The sequence below is a fragment of the Pagrus pagrus genome (genome assembly GCF_965226575.1).
Source record: "Pagrus pagrus genome assembly, chromosome: 22".
Lineage (NCBI taxonomy): Eukaryota > Metazoa > Chordata > Actinopteri > Spariformes > Sparidae > Pagrus > Pagrus pagrus.
In genome coordinates, this window is record NC_140204.1 from 14,123,311 (window position 1) to 14,148,267 (window position 24,957).

At 42.8% G+C, this 24,957-nt stretch overlaps 1 protein-coding gene across 15 annotated transcripts in view; it reads left to right on the plus strand.

Annotated features, from left to right (window-relative positions):
* Positions 1–24,957, plus strand: part of LOC311252061 (adhesion G protein-coupled receptor L3) — a 221,860-nt gene that overhangs the window by 126,170 nt on the left and 70,733 nt on the right. For 11 of the 15 annotated variants that reach the window (XM_084344861.1, XM_084344863.1, XM_084344862.1 and 8 more), the window contains 2 exons: positions 10,372–10,386; positions 13,145–13,945. In XM_084344861.1, coding sequence (XP_084200987.1) covers positions 10,372–10,386; positions 13,145–13,945 — 816 coding nt within the window. The remainder of the gene's footprint in view (positions 1–10,371; positions 10,387–13,144; positions 13,946–24,957) is intronic. The other 4 variants (XM_084344860.1, XM_084344864.1, XM_084344858.1 and 1 more) reach the window with 1 other exon arrangement.

Genomic DNA, 24,957 nt, shown 5'->3' on the forward strand with positions numbered 1-24,957 from the left:
CCCGCCTTCTCTTTTAATAATATATTCAACTCCCTTCACCAAAGCCAAGTTGCAACACAAAACAGTCTGCTGACTTGTTGGAAAACTGCTCCTGGCTGCTTTGTTCCAGTAACAGTAACAGGGGCCACAGTTAGGGGTGCACCAGGGAGGGAAGGCAGGGGCACCTTGCGCGGCGTACAGTCAACTATGGATCGTGCCCAGAGACATCGTAGGATTGAAAAACCTGCTGGCAATGCGTAAACATTGCAGAAGTCATGTAGGCGTTTATTTGTATATTGAGCGGGGAAGCAAAGTGAAATCACAAACGGTCACTGGAGACGGACTTTTACTGCAGGGTGTGAATGCAATTCATCAGTGACAGCCCAGCGGACTTTGTTATTACCGCCCGAATAAAGCAGTCGGATCCTTTAGGTGTGAATGAGACTCATTTAGGTACATGAAGATCAATCGACAACCTTATGGTGAAGGCCGAACAGGGTTAGGGTTAGGGTTGTTTTAGCTAATTCATTTGTGACAAATAATTAGGCGTTTACATCGGCAGCAGGGTACGCTTCGAGACATGGCTGCTCAATTGCAGATGGGCTTTTAACACAAGTCTCCTTACCAAGTTCCTGAGACAGACTGAAGAATTTGAGTGTCTAATAAGAAAAGCAGCCACCCATGACTCCAACTCTCTTCAGCGGTGAAGTCTTGACTCTCTATTCCACAGAAGAGTTCTCCCTCTCAGTCCTAACACTTTTTTTCCTCCTTCCAAGTCTCCCTCACTTTCCTTTTACATTTTGTCCTTAAGAGTCTCTCACTGCTCCCCCCTCCTCACATCCCTTTATTCCCCCCCTCTGTTCCCTCACCTCGCAATCCCAGCTGCCCCTCCCTGCGTTCTCGACCACCTTCACTGAGGGCTTTTATCTGTATTCTGCTCGGGGAGCTTCTTTTCTTTTCAGATAAATTACCGCTCTCTTCTCCATATCTGTATAAGCCGGCGAGATTGTACAATCAGATCCGCCCGTTAATAACAGCGGAGGGGTGTGCTAAATCGATGGACACATGCCGCAGATGCAATATTGATTTTATTAATTTGCGATTTGATCCGCTCCATCAGCTGTAATGGGAAAAAAAAAATAAAAATGTTACCACAATTACTACTAAGAGTGCCAGTGTTTGCCTGTGCTGTGTGGCAGTGCCATGGCACAAGGCGATCCATCATATTTTCATTTGCGCTGCCGTCTGGATAATTATTTGATATGAGCTGTGTTTCTTGTGGGATATAGCATCAAAGGTGAGACAATAAAAAAGAAATTGATACATAGTGGATTCATAAAGCTGAACTGAATACTCATTTTGCATTTACACCCTATAAATCCTAAGGAGACCTGTGAACATCAGGGCAAGTTTTTCATCTGCCAAAGCACGCCATCGTCTTTGTAGTGGCGCAGTTGGTGCATGCTCCCACATGCACTTTACAGATTAGTAAGGCCACCCTCCGGCTGAAGTGATGCGCTGACCCATCATGATGACTCATAAACATGACTGTGCTCCGTCGGCTGACATCCGTCTCCGCCCCGCCCTCTCACCTTGACTGTCCACGGTTCAGCGGAGAGACGCGCGTCTATTCTCTTAGCGCCTTATTAAAACCGCTCTCCCTCGCTCGCTCCGTCTTCCTCTCCGTGTAGCTTTCACTTTAACAGCTCCTCCCAAAGGTCGAGCTCATGAGAGGTCAACGCAAGTGTGTGTCTCTCCCCTGCCCGCCCCGTGTTCTTCCTCGGCAGTAATGAAGCGCTTACATCCCCTCGGCGGCCCCTCAAATTCTCAGAGTCGTCACACAAGAAAGCGTTCGGACCTGCACCGCCGCTGAACGACTCTTCCTGTTGTCGTCCTTGTCTCGAGCATCAGCCACCTCCCTCCAGTTAATAGATGTACCTTTAGTGTGCAGTTTCCATGGCAAATTGACTGATTGGGTCCAGGCGAGCTGTCATACCCCTAATCCTAAAAAGAATGAGGTAGGGGATAATTACACGTCCTTTTTGTTCAGTTCACTTCTCAGAATTGACACTTCGGTGTGTATGGCAGATGAGGTGGAGGGGAGCGACAGACAAGAAGAGAGTGAGAGAACAAAGGAAGAAAACCTGCTGGCAGTCTTTTGCTATACATAAGCCACTAGTTCCCCCCACTGTTTGTAGCTAATAAGGGCAATGTAAAATCCTGTCTTGCACAGTGGGATCCGGCTCAGCCCTGTCAGATATTTCTCACACTTCGGAAGCTAAGCCAGGACATATAATCACGCAATCAATTCGCCAATTTTGAACGGATCGCCGTAATCCTGAGCTCGCACCTCACAGAAACTTGCCATGTAATTTGTCGACTTCTATTGTTTTCCAACTCGCCTAATTGGTTTTTAATTCATTTTGCTAATAATAACACACCTAACGGGTTCAGGGGGCCCTCAACGAATAATGGAGTAGATTGTTTTGGCATGTTTTACCGAGCACCTGCTACCAATCTCTGTCCTTCTGCGTTGGCAGGTGAGGCCGTGAAATTGATGCTGTACACATGGCTATCACTTACAATGCAGCTTGGGCAGAATGTGGTGTGATTACAGGGCCCATTATGCAGTGGTCACGCCTAAGGTAAACACCACCTGTGTGACCAGGATGGCACTCCACACGGCTGTAATGTGGAAGCTGTGATCGGTTATGCGTCCCGTCAGGGCAGCCCATTGTTTTACTGTCTCTAAACGTTTCTTTTAGCTGATGTTCAAGTGCAGATCTGTAGATCGGCTCAGTATTCAAACATCATCGGCGGGCTACCTTCCGAGCGCCGAGGCGGCTCTCTTTGCTCTTGATAATCTTGCAGCAACTTTTAAGCTTCCTGAAGAGTAGATCACTCCGTCTGATGCTATCGGTAAATCTACTAAGCAGATTGTGTGCGAGTTCAGTGGCTTTCTGCCCCTGAGCTCTCCGATCCACGCTCATCAGGTCTAGTGTGGGAGTCGACAGCGTGACAGCAGATGCATCACACAACCACACCCTCCTCGCTCCCCGCTGAAATGCCACTGAGCATTAGCCATCTTGTTCGGACAGCTTTTTCTCTCCTCCTTTTCTTCTCCCCACCTGAGCGACCAGCTCCACTTTTTCGCCATGTGTGACGGGGGCCTGTAATGCCAGAGCATCACTCAGTGACAGCTGACCACTCCCTAACCCAAACAGCAAGCTCTGATGACTATGGCTTTCTGTCACATATCTCACACAGCAGATTCACGCGGGTGTCGTGGCCTGAATTGATCATGTCACCGTGCATTGGTTTGAAACTGTGCTTTGCAGAAAAGTCCTGTTTTTACTGGGATTTATATGTTAGAGCGCAACTAGAATCACAACTAGGCATCCTTTATTGAAGAAATGATGTAATTTATTTTTTATATTATTGCAGAAAGAGCAAAAAAAGGTCTTGCCAGAAATAATAGAAATGCTCCCTTTCCCTTAAGCCCTTGAGTGGGCGTGTCTTTGTCGGCGCTTGATGGACAGTTTTGTTAAAAGGCTCGTTTGCTGCAGGAGAGAAAAGTCAACACTGTGCTGGTATCTGTAGCTTTTAAGCCAATGACAGACAGCATTTTGGTAGCAGAAATAGGCACCCCGGCATCTCCACTGGCCGATCTTCAGAGGATTTAACAGTTTAATTTGCTTTTGGTACAACTGACTAGCTAATTGGCTATTTAGCCTACAAACAAACATTAGCAGTGCATTTTCCCACAGTGGATGTTTGTTTGGTAGACCATTCAACAAGCTAAGGTGCAGGAACAAGCAGGTCTTTGATTGTAGATTACGAGGGTGCATTAGCTAGAAAGCTAAAGTGCGTTGCTGCTGTCCTGTGTAGCAGATCGGTAGATGTCCACAAATAGATTTTAAAATGGAATTAATTGATTGGCTGCAGCTATGAGAGTAGAAATACCCTACTGGGTACGTATTTTGGTATTTTGTTTTCCTCACTGTCTTTAACATTGCAAGATAAGATGCATGGACCTTGATGATAAAATATCAGGCATGTTTAAGTGGCTGGTATCTATGAGTTAGTACAACTTCATGCAGATCCTAATACAAATCAGGATGTGGCAGATTTAAAAATGTTTTGTTTGATATTGGGTTAGGCTTGAAGGAATTAAAGGGGACTGTTGGGATTTTTATTTGGATCTGCATCAAAGTCTACTCACTCATAGATGCCAGCCAAAAGTACGCCTTTACACATTTTTTTTCATCAAGATCCATGCATTATTCCCTGAGGAATGTACAGAAATGCCCTATCTTGCAATGTTAAAGAAAGAGATGGAAAAAATAATGGATCCGTCCCAAGTTTTGTGGAAATCCGCTAGTTTTTGTGTAATCCTGCTGACAAACCAACCAACCAACCAACACAGGCAAAAACATAACCACCTTGGTGTAATAACTGATTATCACCCTGCTCTACACGTTAACCATCATCACATGGAAAATAAAAGGTCAGTCTCCCTAATTTAATAATTATGAATAACAAACACGCTGAATATCTGCTATTACATTTTCATAATATAAATAATGTAAAAAAAAAAAGAAAAAAAAGAAGAAGAAGCAGCTTGGGAGGCAGTATTAACGATGGTCCTTCTACAGACAGAAATCCCAGTCGAGAGGCGAGATAATTGCTGGAGGACGCTGTGATTACCAATGTGGATAAATGGTGGTGTGAAAGGGGTGAATCTGGACATGTGGAAACTGTTTCCCCCCACTAATAGCTGAATAAGCTGCTGTAATCTATCAGGCTCTTGCTCTGTTCTGCCTCTGTTTTCCTCAATTATACATACATACAGGATCATCCTTCCCTTTTCACGGAGCGACGACAATATGCACACTCCGACGTATTGGAATAAATGCTCCTGCACGCCGAACAAGCTTCCCGTAATGTTCATAAACACTTCCATTTATGTAACACAAGCAAAGCGTTTATCTCAGTGTTTCCTCCGACTGCTACCCACACACACACACATGTCTGAAAGGCTCGTCGGGGTGCCAAATGTCGAGGATACAGCACTAATTAGAGATTGGTCTCTTCAGGGGGTCTCTCCTTTTAATGATCACCCTACTAATCAAAGCTCCTTCTCCATTTCCTTGTCCTTCTTTGTTCAGGTCCAGCCACACGCCAGACTAAACACTCCATTTCACGTTCTCCTTTCCCCCACAATTTGCCCCAATCCTTCTGTTCTCTTCCATAATTTCAAGGTCCTTCAAAATCAAGACATATTTTAGGAGGTGCAATTAGGTTATTTCTGCTCCAGTTGCCGCTCCGTTCCACAAAAAAATGTATTTAATTTTGTTTTTCCTGGGCTGCACTTGTCTTTTCCTCCCTCTGTTGCTCGGTCCCACATGGGTAGCAGGTTGGCTGAGCGCCAAGCCCTCGCACCTGTCCCTCAAAGAGAGACAAACACACACGTGCACGCGCGCAGACCGAAGAACAAGCACAGGCACGCACACATCCTGCACCGTCAAGGTTATAAGATAGCATAGCAGCTTCCCAGTAGGAGGGAGCGAGAACGCGACGGAGACAGAGAGAAGGAGATTGAATAAGTACGAGAAGGGAGCACGAGGAGAGCAGACAAGTGGTTGAAGGAAAAAGAGGGGTGTTGAGAAATGGAACCTGTAATGATCGTATGGGAGACTCATGAGCGCCGACCGAGGGAAATGATGGGGAGAAAAAAATGAGGGAGATGAAGAGAGAATAGAGAGAAAGAGAGATGGTAGCCTGCGTGTCCTCCCCCATCCTTAGGCACATGCTATTCAAAGCCCCGTAATTTGTGTCATTAATTAAAAAGCTGATGGGATGGAGTTAAGGGGTTTGCACTCTGCAACTCCTCGGTAGAGAGAGAGAGAGAGAGGGAATTAAAAAAAAGAGGGGGGGGGGATATTGCAAAAAATATTGCAGCCATTCCACCATGAATCTCTATTAGCCGCTAATGATACCATTCTGATACCTCTCAACCATTAGCGTGAAATCGTGAAGCGTTAATTATTCAAATGAAAATCCATACAGCTGCCGCTCACACGACAGGGTCACAGTCGCCCAAAGGTCCCCGCTGTTAGCTGCTCGGCATGCGTCTGAGGCAGGAAGTCGAGTGGGATAAGTATGCAGGGCAAGTTCTCCGGTGTAAATTATTTTCAAAATTATGCATTACCTGAACAAATACAGTATGGACTGCATTATGCAGTGGCAATATAATTGAATTTTATAGCATATGGTATGGCTGAGCTGAGGAGTGCCTCGGCATTGTCTGCATGTCACGCGAGCAGAAACGCTTTTTTTTTTATTATGATCATAATTTTACGACCATGAAAAAAACCAACGTTATTTTAAAGGGAAGCCATACATGTAGGTTGCCTGTTCTGCTGATTGAATTTGGTGCGACAGCTTGGCCAATTAGGAATGCTGCAGAATCAGCCATGTTGAGTTTTTCCAGCTTTATGTGTTTGGCAGGTTGGACCATACAGCAGCCAAACCCTTCCAAGCTGCATGCCCACGGTTCAGTGCGTTATCGTTTTTTTCCCCCCCGATACCTGTTGCCAGAATTTGCCCCGACCGCACCAAGCGACCCTCGTCCGATTGGATGTTTCTATAATTGTCATAAAAGCAAACTGACGCAATAGATAGAAATATATTTAAAATGTAAACGTATTAATTCACAAGTGCATCCTAGATGTGTGTCGGCAGCAGTTTTCCATCCCTGGTCTAACCCTGAGATAAAGTAAGCAGCATCGAAGTGCCTTGGAGCAAACTTTTTGTCAGTGGGCAGAAGATAAGAGTGCTTGCACTGGGTTGCTTCCAGGTGTGCAACTCTATGAAGCTGGGTGTTAGTGAAAAAGAGCAAATCTCTCCGAGATAACTGATGTACAATAACAGAGCATTTGTCAATTGGCAAGCCGAGGAGATCTGTTAACTTTAAGGGATTTTTTCTTTTTCTTTTTTTATCTCCTAGCCAATGGTGGCATTTCTTCCGTCTGGTTTGCCTTGGCATCCAAGGAAGGGTGATTACAGCTGGTCATTTTTTTTTTTCTCCTCGAGCAAAATGTGCCAGACACTTGTGTTTCTTGATGAAACATCCAACTGTCCTGCCCGTTGCAAAAGCAGAATGATGAGCTATTTTCTTATGCTGCTTTATCCATCAAAATCGGTGCAGTTAAATCGTCAAATTATAAGTGCAAGTGGCAATCCAAGCCACACATGCCCCTTATGTTCCTGAGATGTCAAGAACTTTAAATCCAACCCAGCTGGACCCATCATGAAATACAAGTCAATTTTTTCACATTTGCTCAATCCCATATCTTTAGAGTTTAATGGCCACTCGTTGCTCATCATCTCTTATTCATATAATTGGCTCATTGCATCATTCAAAGTTGATATCGTTGACGCACGTTGTGTTGGAGAGTGGTGTAATTACCATTAACAACATCATTAACGCCATTTAGTGAAGTGTCTCCATTAATTGCATTTTCCGTATACCTTCAGATGATCCCTGAATGAGCAGATCGTCAGCTAAAGGGCTGTTGTTTTTGCCCTCAGCTGTTCTGAAAACACATAATGTATAAGTAGAGAGAACACAGCGGGACATGCTAGACCGTAAGTAGTAAATAACCCAATAAATGTGGTGTCCTTGAATATCAGGATAAGGCTTTGTCAAGTGCTTCGGTGCAGAATTAAAGACATAGGATCCTTTTTTTACCGTGTAGAGCTTATGAATGAGGCACTCAGAGGCCCATTTTGTGTGATGGAAGAGGGTTGTTAACACTTTCACAGAGGTAAGAGTGGCTCCGAAAAGGACCCTCGTTTTTTAATTTGTATTATTTTGTGCGCATGTTTTGTGATAGTTTCACTCTCCTCAGACATGAGAGAGGGGGGGCGGAGAGAAAGACAAGGAGAAAGGAGAGAAAAGGATTGGATGAGAGGATGAGAGGGCTAAGTGCTTTTTAGTGACTCAATGACAGCCGTGACCAAAATCGTATTAAGGTCACAATGGGGGTGGTGGGGTGGAGTAAAGAAGCTTTTCGAATGAATCAATTCTCCGTCTCACTCTGCTTTCCCCCTCGCTCCCCTGCTCGGATCTGTGACGTCGTAAACGTGGATCTCCGAGGCTCCTATCGCAGGTGCACCTCAGCCTTTGCTGTATTTGCAGTGAAACACGAGCCCACGCCACAGGAACAAATTGGTTTGAGTGATCTGAGGGGTGACCTTGCTGCATCCAGCGGCAACCTCTGGTCAAAGCCACAGGGCCGCGTTACTGTACAGTAGCCCTGGGAGTGGCATATTTCATGTCAGGGATTTCATCCGAATCCTTTACTCCCCTCCTCACGCCATCTCCCCCGGCGATTGCGTTGTATACCACTTCTCACATCCCGACCGCTAATGCCTTTTTCTATAGATCATTACCCCCCTCTCCCCTCGCCACTGTTAGCGAGCGCTCAATCAGAAACGCCGGCCTCCTGCGGTCCCCCTTGTGTGGCCGTTGCTCACGGGAGGCGAGGAGGCTTCGATTGGAGACATTTGGCTGTTTACTTTGATTTGATCTATGGGGTCCATGTGCAGTTCCGAGTTATTGGCAAATTTGAGTGGCCAGTAATGATGATTCAGATGTAGCCCAAAGCTATTGTTGCTCAGTCTCGGTATGGACTTCGTGTTTCAATGACAGCTGGAGTGTTTGCTGTTGATGAGGTGCCACGGCGTACCAGTGTGCAATTTTATGATCTGACAAACACAGACGACTTGTTGAAAAGCCTCTCCCCTCCCCATTATTTTTCTCTCTTTCAGCTCTTTACCCCGGCCTGACGTGGCCCCGCCTCTCTCGCTTTTTTTTCCCATTGGCTCACCGCCTTGCATTAATATTGTTCTCCTCTAATAACTTTCCCATCTTTCAAACTTTACCCCACCCGCCCCTACCCACTGACCTCCATACCTCACTCCGTTGCACTCTCCATTTGGAGGAGAGGACTCTTGTAAGCCCTGGTAACAGAGGTTAATCCTCTCTTATTAGAACCGGGATTACTGGAGGGGAAGGGACAGGACCAGCAAAATGCCATGACTGACATAAAAAGCTTGTCCGCGAGAGGAAGTAATACGTATAGTGTGGAGAGAGTTGAGATGTAATAGCCACAGTAGTTTTCAACAGGCTTTCAGGATACTTGTTGAGCTGTAGAATCCAGCTTTTACATTTCACTTACACCTGCAGCTATACCTGTTTAATGGAATAGGTCATACACGAAAAAATGCTATTTTCTTGCCAGTTATCTCTAAAACACAAGTGCATGCAGTATTTTTAAAGCACATCATTCAATATTTTCGGATTAACAACAAATCAAATGACAGTGTGTGATGAGAAAATTGATTCGATCTACAGAGCATATCCGAGTCTTTTAGCTCGTTGTTTTGGGTATATATCCTTCAACATTACAGTTTTGGTCAAATCTCTTCTTCAGCAGCAGTAACCAGAGGTTTTTTTAGTCAAGAACTCACTAAACGCTATACATACAACACAAAACAGCAGACGAGCAAAGTTAGCGGCTAGCTTGTGAACATAAACTAGCATTTACCGGCTAAAGAGCCAGATTTTTCTATGTAGAAGTTGGTGGAGACCAAAACAGAGCTGAAACATTGATTATTAAGCTTTAGGCTTAGATCCTTCAGGTGGCCATGACTTCAAAGTAATGCTAGCGTTGTTCAGCATTCACTAGATGCGTAAACGTGCAGAAGTTTGCTAATGTGTTAGCCTTACTAGCTGGTTGTACTGGCCAAATAGCAGTGAATGCAGGTTTAAACAAAGATCTCAGTCAGTATCAAGGACATTTAAAATTATGTTTCACCATTCGCAGTGTCCTATAATTTAGGTAGGTAACTATAAAGTATGCTAGCTTCATCCATCTGTTTAGGTCATAAATGATGATCAGTTTGAGACTACAGCAGTGTACAGTGTGAAATGTAAGCAGTTTGATGGGTATTTTTCTCACTAAACTCAAAAGCTTGACTGTAAGCAGCCATATGTTTGAATGATTTAATGGTGGTGAGAAAGTCATGTACGGTACATCTGTTTTACACATTCTGAACACACCAAAAAAAACCAAAACATTTTGTACAATACAAGACCTGACTAATCTGTCTTTTTCCTGCAGGCTCATGTGTGACGCAGTGCCTTTTTGTTTTTTCCTCCGTCCTAAAAGCTTATGATTGATTGAATGTTCTGTGTGTCTGTTCCACTAACCCCGTGCTCGTATACTGTTGCGTAAAACAAAGACTTTTCCCAGTTATCACATCAATAATCTGTTCTTTATTTTTTTTTTTCTGTCTTTCTCTCCCCTTCATGCCTAATCATAGAAGTGGAACAAAAAGGTAACTAAATGCCAACAACTTTTCTTTGTCATCTGCATTTTTATTCGGGTATGTGCTTGCATTTTTTTTGGGTGACGGGTTGCTAAAGCGGGTTTCTGACATTGTTGTAGGCTCGTGCTCATTGTATGGTTCATTGCTGAGGTTGAACATGTCATTCATGGGGAAAATGAAATCAGTTAGTGACACGGTGTTAACATGATGAGCAAAATTCCTCTTCATTTAGGGAATTTTGCACTGCACTCCCGCCTTCCATGTTTACCAACAGTGTTACAGATAGACAGCTTGCCACATATACCATAATTATTCTGGGGTTAGGTCATTAAAGACCTGCTCTCCCCTGACACCCTGTGACCCTGGGATGTTTTTATTCCCTGTTATAACTGCAGATTATTCCAGCTCTGCTTTATCAGCTGCATAATATTATAGCAGAGGCCTATACGGGGTGATCAATAGCTTGTCCAATAAGCTGTCAGCATTTTTGATTATGGCTCTAACATGATGATGGCCATAACCTTGAGGGACTCACCAGTCAATACTGGAGACAGATCATAGCAGTCATATTCTTACCTTATCAGCACTGCATGATGCTGCAGAACACATGCCAAATCTTCACTTGTGCCCCAGGAGCATTGTATTCGCAGAGCTACCTTTTTTACACGAGCTGGAAATATGTCAGATGTTAACTATAAAGCTGGATTCAAGTCAAATATGGAAATTGAATCATTAAACAAGAGTCAAGCATTCTGCTGTAATATCTATGCAATACATTTTAAGTTCCATTGTAATTAATTAATGACATATCACTGAACTCTGTGGCAAAGAGAATGAACAACGAGATGACATTTTATAGAGATGACTTTATAGAGCTGCAGCAGTAACAGTTTTTGTGAAATTCCCCATGAAAGCCATGATTGCTTTTGTATCACTTCTCTAATATATTTCATTCGCTCCTCCATCTCTGTGCTTACATCCTTAAAAAGCGTACTTTACAACCTCCTCAGAGCTCAGTGTGCTGTCAGAACAAAGCTTACGCTACCCTGACCTTGTAGCCTCGCACGACTCATCCTTTTCAACCGTAGGAACAGACCCTCTTAGCATTTAGCAGGGCAACCGCTGAGATAGTGTGCCGAGGCGCTGTGTCAACGGGACGCTTCTCGCCACATTTTTCACCTGCAGGTAGACAACATGTTTAATCTTAGGAGATTACAAGGGAAAGAAGCGTGTGTTTCTGCTGTCTCTTTCTCTGCCTTCTCCTCGGAGCGCGGCAGCTTTTACCTCTCGACGGATCTGCGGCTAGGAACTGTCAGCGCTGTGTCAGGCTGCTGGCCCATTACTGGGAAAGCAGCCTTCACGCACACTTTGTTTTTATATGTGATGGACTGTGGGCCCAAACCTGTGGAAAGAGGGGAAAAACTGCACTGTCTGCATTCTTTCCCGTTCCTTTCTATCAGACTTGACCAGTATTTCTTTTTCTTCTCCAAACAGTTTGCTATTTTAATGACAGTGATGATGTTTTTGGCCTATATAGTAATAACAAATGTCATTTTTGTTCTTTTTTTTAATGTCTTTTGAAAAATGATGACTACATTATCAATTAAGTTGTTTAACCTACTCTGATTTTGATGTCTTTATAACCCTGAATTCAGACGTCATCCTTTTAGAAAGACGGAACATCATAATAGCCTCAGTCCAAGATAATCCATAATGAACTCAAATGAGCTTTTGCAAACGGTGCCCACTATTGACCTGCTCTAGCTGTATTGCCTTGGCCTAGCTTTATCAGATTTGAGTACAAACCAGTTCACATATAATTAGTTTACTGCGTGCGGCGCTGTAAATCATGCTGCAGACTAAAAATGTCATGTGGATGAAATAATGGACAGGCAATCATTATATGGACAATGTCATTACTGTATTTCTTTTCTTTTGTTTTTCTGTCTCCTGAAGGGCTGCTGCCTCAGCCAATAATTACAGTGCAGCTATTTGTCAAAAATGTTTAACTTTGGATTTGTGTGTTCATCAACTTGCATTTAAAAATTGCCACCAGGGTGTAAAAATCAAAGTAAAGCCTTTTTTTTTCTCTCTGGCGCAATTATATTTAATTTGGAAGAGATTTGCAGAGAAGCCATTTTATGAAGGGAAACACACTAAAATGGAAACGTGCTTGTAAGTGCACGTGGGCGAGTCAGTCTGTGGTAAGTCTGAACAACTTCTTCTGACTTGTTTCTGCTCAACATTAAGTCAAAGAGATAACCTTCATTTCATCTATTCAGCCCTACAAAGTCTATTCGTTCAGTGACATTGTGAAATAATTGCCTTCGGGCTCGGAGTAGAAGTATCTAATGTCAAAACTATGAATCGCAATAAGTAATTGAAACAAAAGTAGCACTTATTGAATTTGAGACACTGTTTGAACTAATGATAATGGTGGTTGTGTGTGCACATTTGCTATTCTCTGTTTAATTTACATGCATTGTACAACCCCAAACTTGTTGGAGTAATCCAATCACATTACTAATTACATTCTTTGTCTGACAATCAGTCGTCTTTTCTGCATTGAATCTAAATCTGATCATCTGATCACCCTAACGCTGATGAAGAGGGTCTCATTCAATATTTAGGTCCTTCACGGTGGAGAAGATTCAGCTGCAGATTTAAACTTCAATCTAGTTGCATCCAGGTGCTGTTTGTAGTTATTGATGTATAATACCTGCCAATGTAACTCTGTACTTGTCTTTCCCCTATTTTGGCTCCTCAGTATTCCTGTGCCCAGGGCTTCTGCGCAGGGTGTACCAGAGCGAGCACCTCTTTGAATCGGACCACCAGTCAGGAGCCTGGTGCAAAGACCCTCTCCAAGCCTCCGATAAGATTTACTACATGCCCTGGACTCCTTATCGCACTGACACATTGACTGAATATTCCTCCAAAGAAGACTTCATCGCCGGAAGACCGACGACAACCTACAAACTTCCACACCGTGTCGACGGAACGGGCTTTGTAGTGTACGACGGGGCGCTCTTCTTCAACAAGGAGCGCACACGCAACATCGTCAAGTTTGACCTTCGGACTCGTATCAAGAGCGGCGAGGCCATCATTGCGAACGCCAACTACCATGACACCTCTCCATACCGATGGGGAGGGAAATCAGACATTGACTTGGCTGTTGACGAAAACGGCCTTTGGGTGATTTACGCTACTGAGCAGAACAACGGGCGGATTGTCATCAGCCAGCTCAATCCCTACACGTTGCGCGTCGAGGGGACCTGGGACACAGCTTATGACAAGCGCTCGGCATCCAACGCCTTCATGATCTGTGGAATCCTCTATGTAGTGAAGTCGGTGTATGAGGACGATGACAATGAGGCAACAGGAAACAAGATTGACTACATCTACAACACAGAGCTGAGTAAAGATGGGTTTCTGGACATCCCTTTCCCAAACTCCTATCAGTACATCGCTGCAGTGGATTACAATCCCAGGGACAACCTGCTGTATGTTTGGAACAACTACCATGTCGTCAAGTACTCTCTGGACTTTGGAGCATTGGATAACAGGCTCGGTAAGACCAACAATTTTGTTTTTAATCCGTTCTCTTAATATTTATTCATGCTACATGTTTAGATGTTGATTTCAGTGCTCATTGCAGTTTAGTGTTTCAGGGTGGGTGCAGTGTATTGAAATGGTATTCAAGTAGAAATTGTTTGTCCGAGTTTTTACTGTAATGAGAGACGACAGGAAATCACAGACATTTCACTCACATTTCTGCAACAGGATAATAGGATAATGGCATTGGTCCATCCAGCCACCCTAAACTTTGCTTCAGAGGAGGGAAATTACAGATTCCAAGAGGATAATTCCTCACAATTTTGGTGATCCATCGACCTTTCTTCGAAAAAGCCATCTTTCCATTTGGCCACAACAAATACATTCAAAAATATATTTGTTAGATTACCAGATTGCTATGCAAACTCCTACTCCCCTGAGGATGTACCTAATCCCCTCTATAAGCTTTTCAGTTGCACCAGCAGAAGTCACTATGCACTCGAGTATCTTCATAATCTAATGCATAGATTTACATTAAATTTGCTTGACACATTCATGCCTCCAAAAGAATAAATCCGTATGCCTATAATGATCCTTCTGATCTACTCATACCTTTAGAATAAATTACATTTTTACATTTTCATCATTGGCACGTGAATGGCTCTAAAAACAGAGATATTCCCAGCATGTTGTTTCTTCGCCCCATATTTTAAGTCTTGTTTTTTTTTCATATTTAGATCAAGTCGAGTGACATAACATGGAAGAAAAAATATCTTAAATGTAGCACCCCAAGACCGTGTGGGCTGGTGATAATTGCCTGTATGGTATGCAGCTCAATGTGTTATTTCTGTATGTTAATTAGTCTCTGAAATGAAAGTGAAATAAAGTTAAACTCTCTGAAAGATACTGCACATAGACAAAAACAAATAATGAGTAGCATAAAACTGCAGCAGCAACGACTGGTAAAAAACCCAGCAACAACCATCGCTAGCACGTGTATAATGAGCTTTATCAATTCTCACTTTTATGAGAAAACATTTGTCAGGCACAAAAAAGGAGTAGCTAAATTGTCTTGAAGTCTACCACACAGTGGGTGTTTAACACTAAATATTTCATACTGTGTGTTTCAGCCACAAGCTAAATCTTTTACCAACTCTGGCGGTTGCTCTAACAAAAGAACAAGCGACCGCTCGGATTAAACTTCCACAAAACTCTTTTGAAAAGTCTAATTTATCCACTCCATTGTTCTTTTTATAAATTGGAGCTTGTTGGGAAGTATGAAATGGGAAAAAAGAACCTGTTTTGACACACCAAGGTAATTCTTTGCTCTATCTCATCAACAGCTCTAGTCAAAAATGTCACAAGTTATTTGACTGTGAAGTCTTTACCTCTGCTTTCTCCTCGGGAGCTTTCTCTACCTGCCGCTTGCCAGTTTAATTTATTTTCCTCAGTTGGCTGCTGCTCGAGCCCAAATCTTTTTTATACACTGAGTCCTGCTTCAACACTCCCTGTAATATATTCACTCATTCACTGGCCATGCTTACAGCGTTTGGTTTTGATAATACTCGACAACCCATAGTATAATTTGTTGTAGTTAAGGAAAGTGAAATGGCGTTGTTCTGTGCTTTCTGTATTCAATTGTTATCCATGTCTTTTTTAACAGTGATACACAATCACTTGCGTGCACACACACACATATGCAAATGCAAATTCTCAGCACTAGACTTCCCGGTGAGATGTTGACTTGATGTTTGGCTGCTGTTGTGCAGAGCAGGCTGCCCTCCAAAGAGGCTGCTGCATGAATATAGATCATAAAACGTTGCATTAAGCGGATGGATGGAGTCAAAGAACAGATATAAATGTCAGATAAACAGACGCATAAGAGATGAAAGAGTGATTGAATGGACTGCGGAGTGATAAACCATTTTATTTGATCAACTCCCAGACCAAATACAGAGGAAGCCGACTTATTCTGGTTAAGTATTTTTAGCTGTGCACATTTTCCATGCAGATGTTTTATAAGACGCCTCATTTTGAGATTGCACAATTGCATAATTGTGGCAGCACAACATTGTTCAAAATAGCATCACTGTAGACCACTTCATCACACACAAATAAGTCTGTATTTGCTGCTGAATGCTGCCGTCTCAAACGGTGACACACTACTCCAGTGAGGACGAGATAAATCAAATAGCTGAATGCGATTAAGGAAAACTGGAAATAGCAGTCACAGAAACTTACAACAATAGCTGTTCTGCAAAACGACCAGTGGCGCTTTGCTTTTGCTTTCTCTGCAGATCCCAAAGCCAGTGTTGTACTTTCCTTTTGCTGCAAACATGAGCTTTTGAAATTTGATCCAGTGTCATGATCACAGTGCCTGTTAACACTTCCCGAAAAGGTGTCATTCTGTGATTGCTCTGACACGAGCTCATTTCCACTTGTGCTTCCACCACCGCGAGCATGCATGACCTGCCATGCCACTGGAGCATGCTGCATGGGCAACAGAGCAGGAGAGACATGCCCAGGTCCACAGCTGGGGCCCTGTGCCGTATGCTGAACCACATACGCCGCGACACTGCACATGCTACAGGGCACGAGGCAGGCTAATGATAGAGTTGAGTGAGTTGTTTCTTTATCTCATCAACACAAAGAAGCGAATCGCTTTTTATGATATTCATGAAAAAGAAACTGTTTTCCTGCGTTTTTAGTACTCCCCACAATAATCCTGAGCCGATCTGCACAGATGCTGAAGTGTCCTCAACAGACAGAGCAATATTTTTCTCCCAAACAGGATGTTTTCAAGGACAGATGATCTATGCCCAAGAGTGCTTCCATGACAACTCCATTGATAATTAAATTCTCTGAATTGGTGATAAAAAATATGCTGCACAGACTGCTATTAGCAGGCAGATATAAAAGCTCTTCTACCATTAGTCCCCCTCTACATGGCCAGATTAATTGCCGAATTTGCAAGGACAACTGGGAAATAGATTGCTCTGTGAATTATTATTTTTTTAAAACATAAAATAAAAGAAAACATAAGGTTGATACAAAGCACTACACGCTGCATATATAATGCTTGAATTAATACAGGAACATAGCGAATGTGACATGTGTCCTATCAGTAAATTATGCAAACTCATTCACAAAGGCCACAATGACCTCTCTCTAGAGGTTGTTGATCTTCCCAGTTGTGGAAATTCATTGTCTTCCAACTGTCCGTGACCCAGTTCTCCAAATCCGCCGTTTAGAGTGCTCCCACCTCTTCCATCACTGTGTGGTTCAGCTCAACCGTCCCCTCCACTAAGGACAAATTGTAGTGAATTGTTAGCAGGATGCAGAGGCTTGCAAACAGCTCCGAGTGGATAAGTTGCATGAAGTCAGTGTCAAGATAATGTGTAGTGTAATTGCTTATGGCCCGGCAATCACCCCTGGGAAAACGCTACTGTTCCGTCAAAACCAGTACATCACAACAACTGCACTATTTCTTACTGCTCAACAAACCATCCATCCATTTTCCTAGCTGCTTATCCTGTTCAGTGTCACGGATCAGCGAGCCAGTTAGGGCACAATATCTGCTTGTCGCATTACACATTTGGGAACACATTTAAAATGATAAAATATTCAATGTTAGGTAGCAGTGTTAGTTTATTAGTCGATCAGTCCTCTATTTTAGTCCAGACTGAAATTTCTCAACAACTGTCCGATGGATTGCCATGAAATTTGGACCAGGTATTCACGGTCTTCGGAGGATTAACTGTAACAGCATTGTTTACCTCTTCACTTTTCATCCAGCACCATCGTCAGGTCAATCGTTTTATTGACCACATACCTGTTAAACCGATGACTTTCCCATCAGCCTCAGCTGCACTTTGTGTTAAGTGCTACTGAACAACTGAGATGGTAAACATTGTGTTGTAGCATGCTGACTTTAGCATTAGCTAAGCATCACTTTGCCTCAAAGAGCTGCCAAACATGGCTGTAGGCTCTTTCAACTAAGACGGTCAACTCTGTTTATTCTCATCTGTAAAACTTCACTGCCTGGGATATTCACTTTTTATTTCACTGTCTTTGGCAAGTCCCTCTGTTGACTTAACCAAAGGAATTGGAATATAACTTACGTTTCGTATCATGATGCTTCTGTAGATGCTTTGTTTTGTAGCCTTGGTGTCGTCCTGTCACATTGAGATTGTTGTCTCCTTGCTGATTGCCAATTCACTCACAGAATGGAAGTATTAATATCTAACTTCAAACCAAATAAGCTTATTGGTCTGACAGTGAGTGCAACTAGGTCGTTACAGTGTTGTTTCCTTAAACTTGACCGAAGACGTTACCCCTGGCCTCACCTTTACCAGAACATCCTCTGAGCTGTCTGCCACAGTGAGCATGAGTCACTAGCTGCATCGACTCCACAGGACTGCAAAGACGAGGGCAGCCACATGAGAATATTAGCCTCAGTCTCACACACCTGCTGCTGCAGCACTAATATGCTGCTATGGCATAAAATTCATGCTGCGTATCTTACAATATATCTTTGTTACCTTGGATGCATTCTTCAGGTTCAGCCCCACATTATTCTATAGTCTTCTTATGGACTTTACAATGACGTGTTTGCTGTCTGTGTACAGTAATTCACTTTCAGATTTTCAGTGATTTCTATCATTCGAATTAACGTATTCAGATCCAAGTGTGATCTGAGGACTGTGTGTTGAGTACTGTTTACAGAATACAGCAATCAGTGTCTATTAGTCTGTTGATACTTAAGTATCCGCGGGGTGTTCCCCTCGTCGCACATTTCAGTCAGGCAACCTCTGATTTCTGAATGCGCCACTTTGGGAGAGATTCTTTTGTTGGCTCGATTGCTGCATATGATGTATCACAGTTGGTGTCATAGATACATTCACTGTCTGGCAGCCCTGTAATTTTGCCACATGTTGCCATCTGGCCGGGGCACGGTGCCAGCCACGATAGCTCGGAGGGAGTCCGCAGTCGTGGCGCCCCAACCTTCATGCAGAAACAGCCGCTGTTTTGGACTCTCAGGCCTTTCTTGGCTCTGCTTGGAAGTGCCTGACACATGCTAAATTGATTAAGACTGTCTAAACAGTATATGCAGGCTGGCAGGATTTAGTGGAGACGATCAGAGTGTGACTCACGTTGCTCTTCAAGGCAAAATCTGTTTGAACCTTTGGGTTCCAATGCTAACGCACCAGCTTTCCAGTACCTATCATTGCTTTTGATTGATTTACTTTAACAATCTATTGCATGACCTGAACCTTTTCTTTCTTGATTGCAAAGCTTTAAGGAGAATCTTTCTTCGTAATTCAAACTAAATGCTCCTATTCCACAAAAAAAACTGTCTTTTGCATGCTGCATGAAGCCCTTTTTGATGTCACGGCTTAGAAATGTAGGCTACATGCTTATTTGCAGACTACGCACTCCTCACATGCCGGGTGCACCTCTTGCATAGGGCAATTTCCTTCTAGGGAAAGTGCAAGGTTTAGGATTATAGTTCAGAATGATTTTCCTAAAGCACTTGCGCGCACACACACGTGCACAAATGCACGCTCTTCTTGCAAACCCTTTAATGCTGCAACACAATGGGGCTCTGTTGGTAATGCAGCTTTAGATTTTTTTGCATGGAAACAGGGAGCACTTTGTTGGTGCTTCAGAGCCTTTTTTGAAACCTTCCTCGTGTCAGAATCATTTGAAGTTTATTGTAAAACGTAATCATTCTTACCCTATTAGTGCATGTGTGTGTTTTGCTGATCTTAGTTCACCTCTTTTTTATTTCTGGTGTGGAATCTGAATGAACCCTTTGTCGATATGAGCATGTGAGCACGCGTTTCAAGTGGTTCAGAATGTGGCGTGTTCGTTCATTGGCTCTGTGTGATACCCCATTATATGTATATATATATCACATGATTTTGCCTGCCGTCCCTCGTCCTGACTGGCCATCCATCATGGGCCTCGGCGGCTCTACCTTGATCCAGAAATCATACACAGATCACCTGTGTAGTGAGAGCAGTGGCAGGCAATCCCTCAGTTAAGGCCAACACCCTATCCATCTCTCCTGACGTGCAGAAATGGGAAAAAAACATACTTATAGTGCAAAATCAAAGACTTTTGTGTAATGCGAAACTTATGGGGATTATTAGGTGCACACAAGTGCATTTGTCCCTGCCTCTGTACATGTGTCATTGTGCTTTTCCAACTCTTTCGAGAGTGTAGGGCCAAGATATAAAATTGTGGTTTGTCACAGTTTTCAGTTGGTTGTTGCACTAAAGTGCGTGGGTCTTCTCCTCCACTCTCCTGAAGTGTATGTGTGTGTGTGAATATATGGCTACCAGTTTCTCTAGAGCCCCTCGAAATTGCCACATTAGATGGGTGTGCCTCTGCGTCGCCAAGCCTGTTAAGCTTGGTGACACACAAGCTCGAAGTGATTTCTTTTGGCCAATCGGCCGACTAAATCTGATTGGAGGCCTCTGAAGCATCTTTAACTCTCTTCATCACCAGTGTCATAGTTCCTCTGCTCAGCTTTGCCCTTTCCATTTGGCCCATTCTAGTGTTGGTTGACAGTCTTTTGAAAAGCCTTGCTCTCATTTTTTTTTTTTTTTTCCCTGGCAAATGGTGAGACCTTGGAGGAGAGTGCCTTTCCTCTTTGTGAGTCTGAAATCTCCTGTGTTCATGTCCTTACACTCCTCTTCTCTCCTTTTGCTTCTCTTGGTATGTTTGTCGATGATTGGCCTCGTCAGTAGCCTGAGAGACTTGAGTTTTGGCTCATTAGATTGGAACAGAATCCAACCTTCCTCAGTTTTGCTTCAAAGAGATGTTGCTAAATATGTTTTTTCAGTGTTTTTAATACACACCAGTACAGTAATGTACGAACTGCATATACATAGTATGTAGGTGCATAATGAATTTGCATGATGTACTTTGGTTTGGGGGTTTTGAGGCTTTTGAGAGTATATAAAATAAATAAATTAAAACTCAAATTAGTGTAATCCTCTTTTCTGAATGCAGATGAGCGAATATTTATGCACATTAGTCAAAAAGCGCTTGTGTTTTTGTGGCTTTTTCATGTATTTACCTGCCTTGAATTCATACCTACAGTACTTTACTGTAGTGCATATGCGAACAGGCTTTGCCCACGTCTCCTCTGTCATTTAACTCAATACTGCGAGTATCTCTCTGGGCCTGTTTCCACGTGTGCATATATATCAGCCCCGGCACATACGCTTCTCCCAGAGCTGTGTGACCTCCATAGATGCCCTCTCAAGTCCCGGCAAGAGAGCTAGGGAATGAGAAATTAATTGCCAAACAATGCATAGCTCCCATCCATTACGGTTCTCATCATGTCAGATGATATCGAAGCATTACCGGATGTCTGGCTGCATAATTCACCGCACCCCTCCACAACCACCACCGCCGCCGCCACCTCCCTTCCACTCCCCACGTCCCAGTTGCACTCTCTGATGGATTTGTGGGCCTGCCACAAAAGGCTCCATTAAATGATGGGACTTTTATCGTCATTTTATTTTCCCAACATTCAGCTAGGACATGTGTAGCGTTCAGTGGGATCGTATGACATAAACATTAGGGAATTGATAAGCTTGGGAGCTCAGTGATTCATGCCATTGTGAAGAGGCTTTGAGAGATAGCTTAAAATAGATGTTCTTTCTGCATATGTATGTACGTATTTCTCATCATAGATAACATTTGACATCGTGCCTTATGAATTAATGCTTAATTAGCTGATGGCCGAGATATAAGAAACCACTTGGTTAACATGTAACAGCCTCAATTACATTTTCTCCAGTTTTCTTTGTTTTTATTTTGTAGGGATAGGGTCAGATTGGGACACGTCCTTTAATGTTAATCTCATTTTTTTTTTTTTTACATGACTGTATTGACTTTTTGAGCACCTCATGCCAACATTTTGTCACACTAGTAATTAATAGCTACTTGACAGATTATTGGGTCCAAAGTCCCTGTCTACAACAAAGATTTGGAAAAACACTTCCTCAGGAATTAGCAATTACAAACATTACACAAGCAACAGAAACTCAAGTAGGTTAAAGCAAGCAGTGACTTCATGAGTTCTCGGATGGTGGTTCAGGGATTTCATGGTGACAGAAATTTGCTAGCCTCCAAACAATCCACAACACAACACTGTGTAGCCCAGTCCCAAGATTAAAGTACCAGTTAATGTTACACATAAGTTCACAATTATACGTGTCATACAGTAAGTACCTTATTGACCACAGTTCAAGTCTGCGTTAAAACCTGGCTATTTTTAAGGAGACTTTCCAACAATGTTTGTGGTGACCAAAGCAGGTATTTTGAACCAAAACATGATCTTTGTTTTTATGTTGCTTAAACCTTACCAGGCAATAAGCGCAGCATTGTCACAACGTAAAATTGAAAATTCAACCTAGAAACCTAGAAATGTTGCAACATAAAGACATGTAAAGTTTCAGCATTTGTGGTTTGCACAAACATTTATTCTGGCAATTGGGTTAGTACAATTGTTGAATATGTGCATCTTTAGTTCTCAAACATTATACAACCCCTAATATAATGCAAGTAGAGCAGTAGCACTGTCACCACGCAGGAAAGCCTCTCAGTTTGAATACTAGAGGGAAAGCTTAACAGATTGCACCAAACCATCATGAATCATTGATGGTATTATAAATTGTAACACAGTTGTTTGCACTGGTGTCCAGAACTGTCAAAACTTATGATCGCAATGATGAGGAACATCAACATGGCCATATAGTTTGTTCCAGTGAAGTTAGGTTCATTGTCTTGTGCCTAGAAAAGAGGTTCTGACATCAGACCAAACTTTAACAGAAGTAGACTGAGCTACAAAGTGGAAGCAGCACCCTTTAGACCAAACAACCAAGTACAGGGTTGGAACTTTTTTCTATCCCTTAATGTCTGTGATCACGGATTTGGTCTTCAAGTACATTTCTTTCTAAAAATACATGTCCCAGCACCCAGAAATCCCATTTTGCAGGCTTTAAACAGTTTAGTGGAAAGTTAATGGGTGACATCACACAAAGACTGTCAGATATTTTCTAAAGTCCCTACTGAAGATGTAACCATGCATAAAGGTTCAACTTCTAAAATTAGGAGGTAATTGGGTTCAGCACGAGGTTGGTCGAGTCACTTTACCGTCTGAGGCTCATTTCATTTTTACCCCCCGAAAGCCCTCTCCACCTCCTTTGATCTGGCGTCTGCAGAAGTTTCTCAGAGCCGTCGAGCCCGCTCTCGGTGCGGAAACGGCAAGTCATATGAACCGGATTCATTTCATAATAGCATAGCAGGTTTTTTTCCTGGAGCGAAGTAGAGTGGGCTTATCTAATTGTGGAAGCCACGAGCCCTGGGATACAGAGAGAGAGGCTAATTAGTTAGAAATTAATGCTTTGAAATGAAGCACAAAGCTCTGTGTGCGGTGGAAACAGACGTCACGCGTTTTGTTGAGGGGGACTTTTGTGCAACAGAAGCTGAGCGTAAATGATGAGTGAGTCTCAGTGAGAGGAAGTCGGCGTGCCCACAGACGTTTGTCCTGTCTTATTGATGTAAAGGTCGCCTGTTTAGGTGTAGGAACCCTTGGCTTAAAAAATCATGAATATCTGATAGCTGGCTGTTAGCATTATTCATTTTTAATCGACTTTGTAATGCCTTTGAGAAAGCATTGAATCTTTAATATACAGAAGATAAATTACTTTGAGGTTTGAGGCCACTTTTTGAATTATGTTCTTAAACTTTGCCTTGTATCATTGTGGAATACCTAAATGCATCCGAGGACGCAATTATAATTAACAATACTGCAGTGAGGAAGTGCTTGTTAAGTGGATATTGAAATATGAAATTCACAAGAGCAGAAGAAGAGTTCAACCATCTATATTCCAAATTCGTTGTCTTCTTCTTGGACCACGGTTTAGTTGTTTTTCTAAAACTCACAACCAATCTCACATTGAAATCTTCCTCTAAGGTCACTCACGAGTCCCTCGGAGCATACCAAAGTCTTGTTCACCTCGTTGGTGCTCTTGAGCAAAGTTTTTTCCTCTCTTCATCCCTTTGGATAGAATGGGAAAGCTGGCAAAGCAAAACAAAATGTCCTTGTGTTGTCTCCAAGGCGATCGTGCCTGCAGACTGTGGCTGCTGTGTGCTGCTGGCTTTCCTTTTTTTTTTTTTTTTCGTGCTCATCTCATGGAAAAGATATACAAGTTTGCTCAAGGACACTTTCTTCTTTTCCACTCCTGCTCTCTGCCTCTTGTGTGAGCCTTTGCAGGCGTATTTAACATGCTGCGTGGTGAAAAATAATTCAACAGCGGGCTCAACGGGATCATCCGGAAGTATGGAATTACATTCTAGACATGGTTCCTAGTGACTTTGAATTAACCTCATGCTGTGATGGCGATGTCCTGCAGCTATATTCCTCCGTACTGTCATACTACCTCAAGTATTAAAGAAGGTGATATGATAACCTTTGTCATTATTATTTTAAAAGGATCTGTAAATGAAATTAATCAAATTTTCTCTGAAATCGAGAGATAATGATAGCTGGGTGTTTGACTAGTTTAATCATTAACTGCAAAGCGAGACCATATGCCATTAGAAAGCACAGTCTTCCTCTCAAAGAAGATCGTAGGCAATAAAACACAACATTGCTCGTTGTAGCACATCATATCTTATGGTGGCTAATGTGAGCTTATGGTAGCAACCCTAAGAAAGATAATGCTGCATGACTGACTTCACTGAGTCAGTTTGACGAGTAAACACCCCATATGTCACCAGGAACATGTTTGTTGCCTGTCGTCCCATTGTGCTGGCATGTCGCATTCAATGTATGGGAGCAACAGGAAAGCTTCTGTTCTGTCTTAGGAGTAATATTTTCAAAATGGTTGCCCCTGCTGTTAGCCTCATAGTCACATCAATTAAAATCAACTAAATAAGCTACTTTTGCAGTGTAATGTATTGGAAGTCGGCCGCTGCTAATCTTGATCTGAATGACGTGATGTG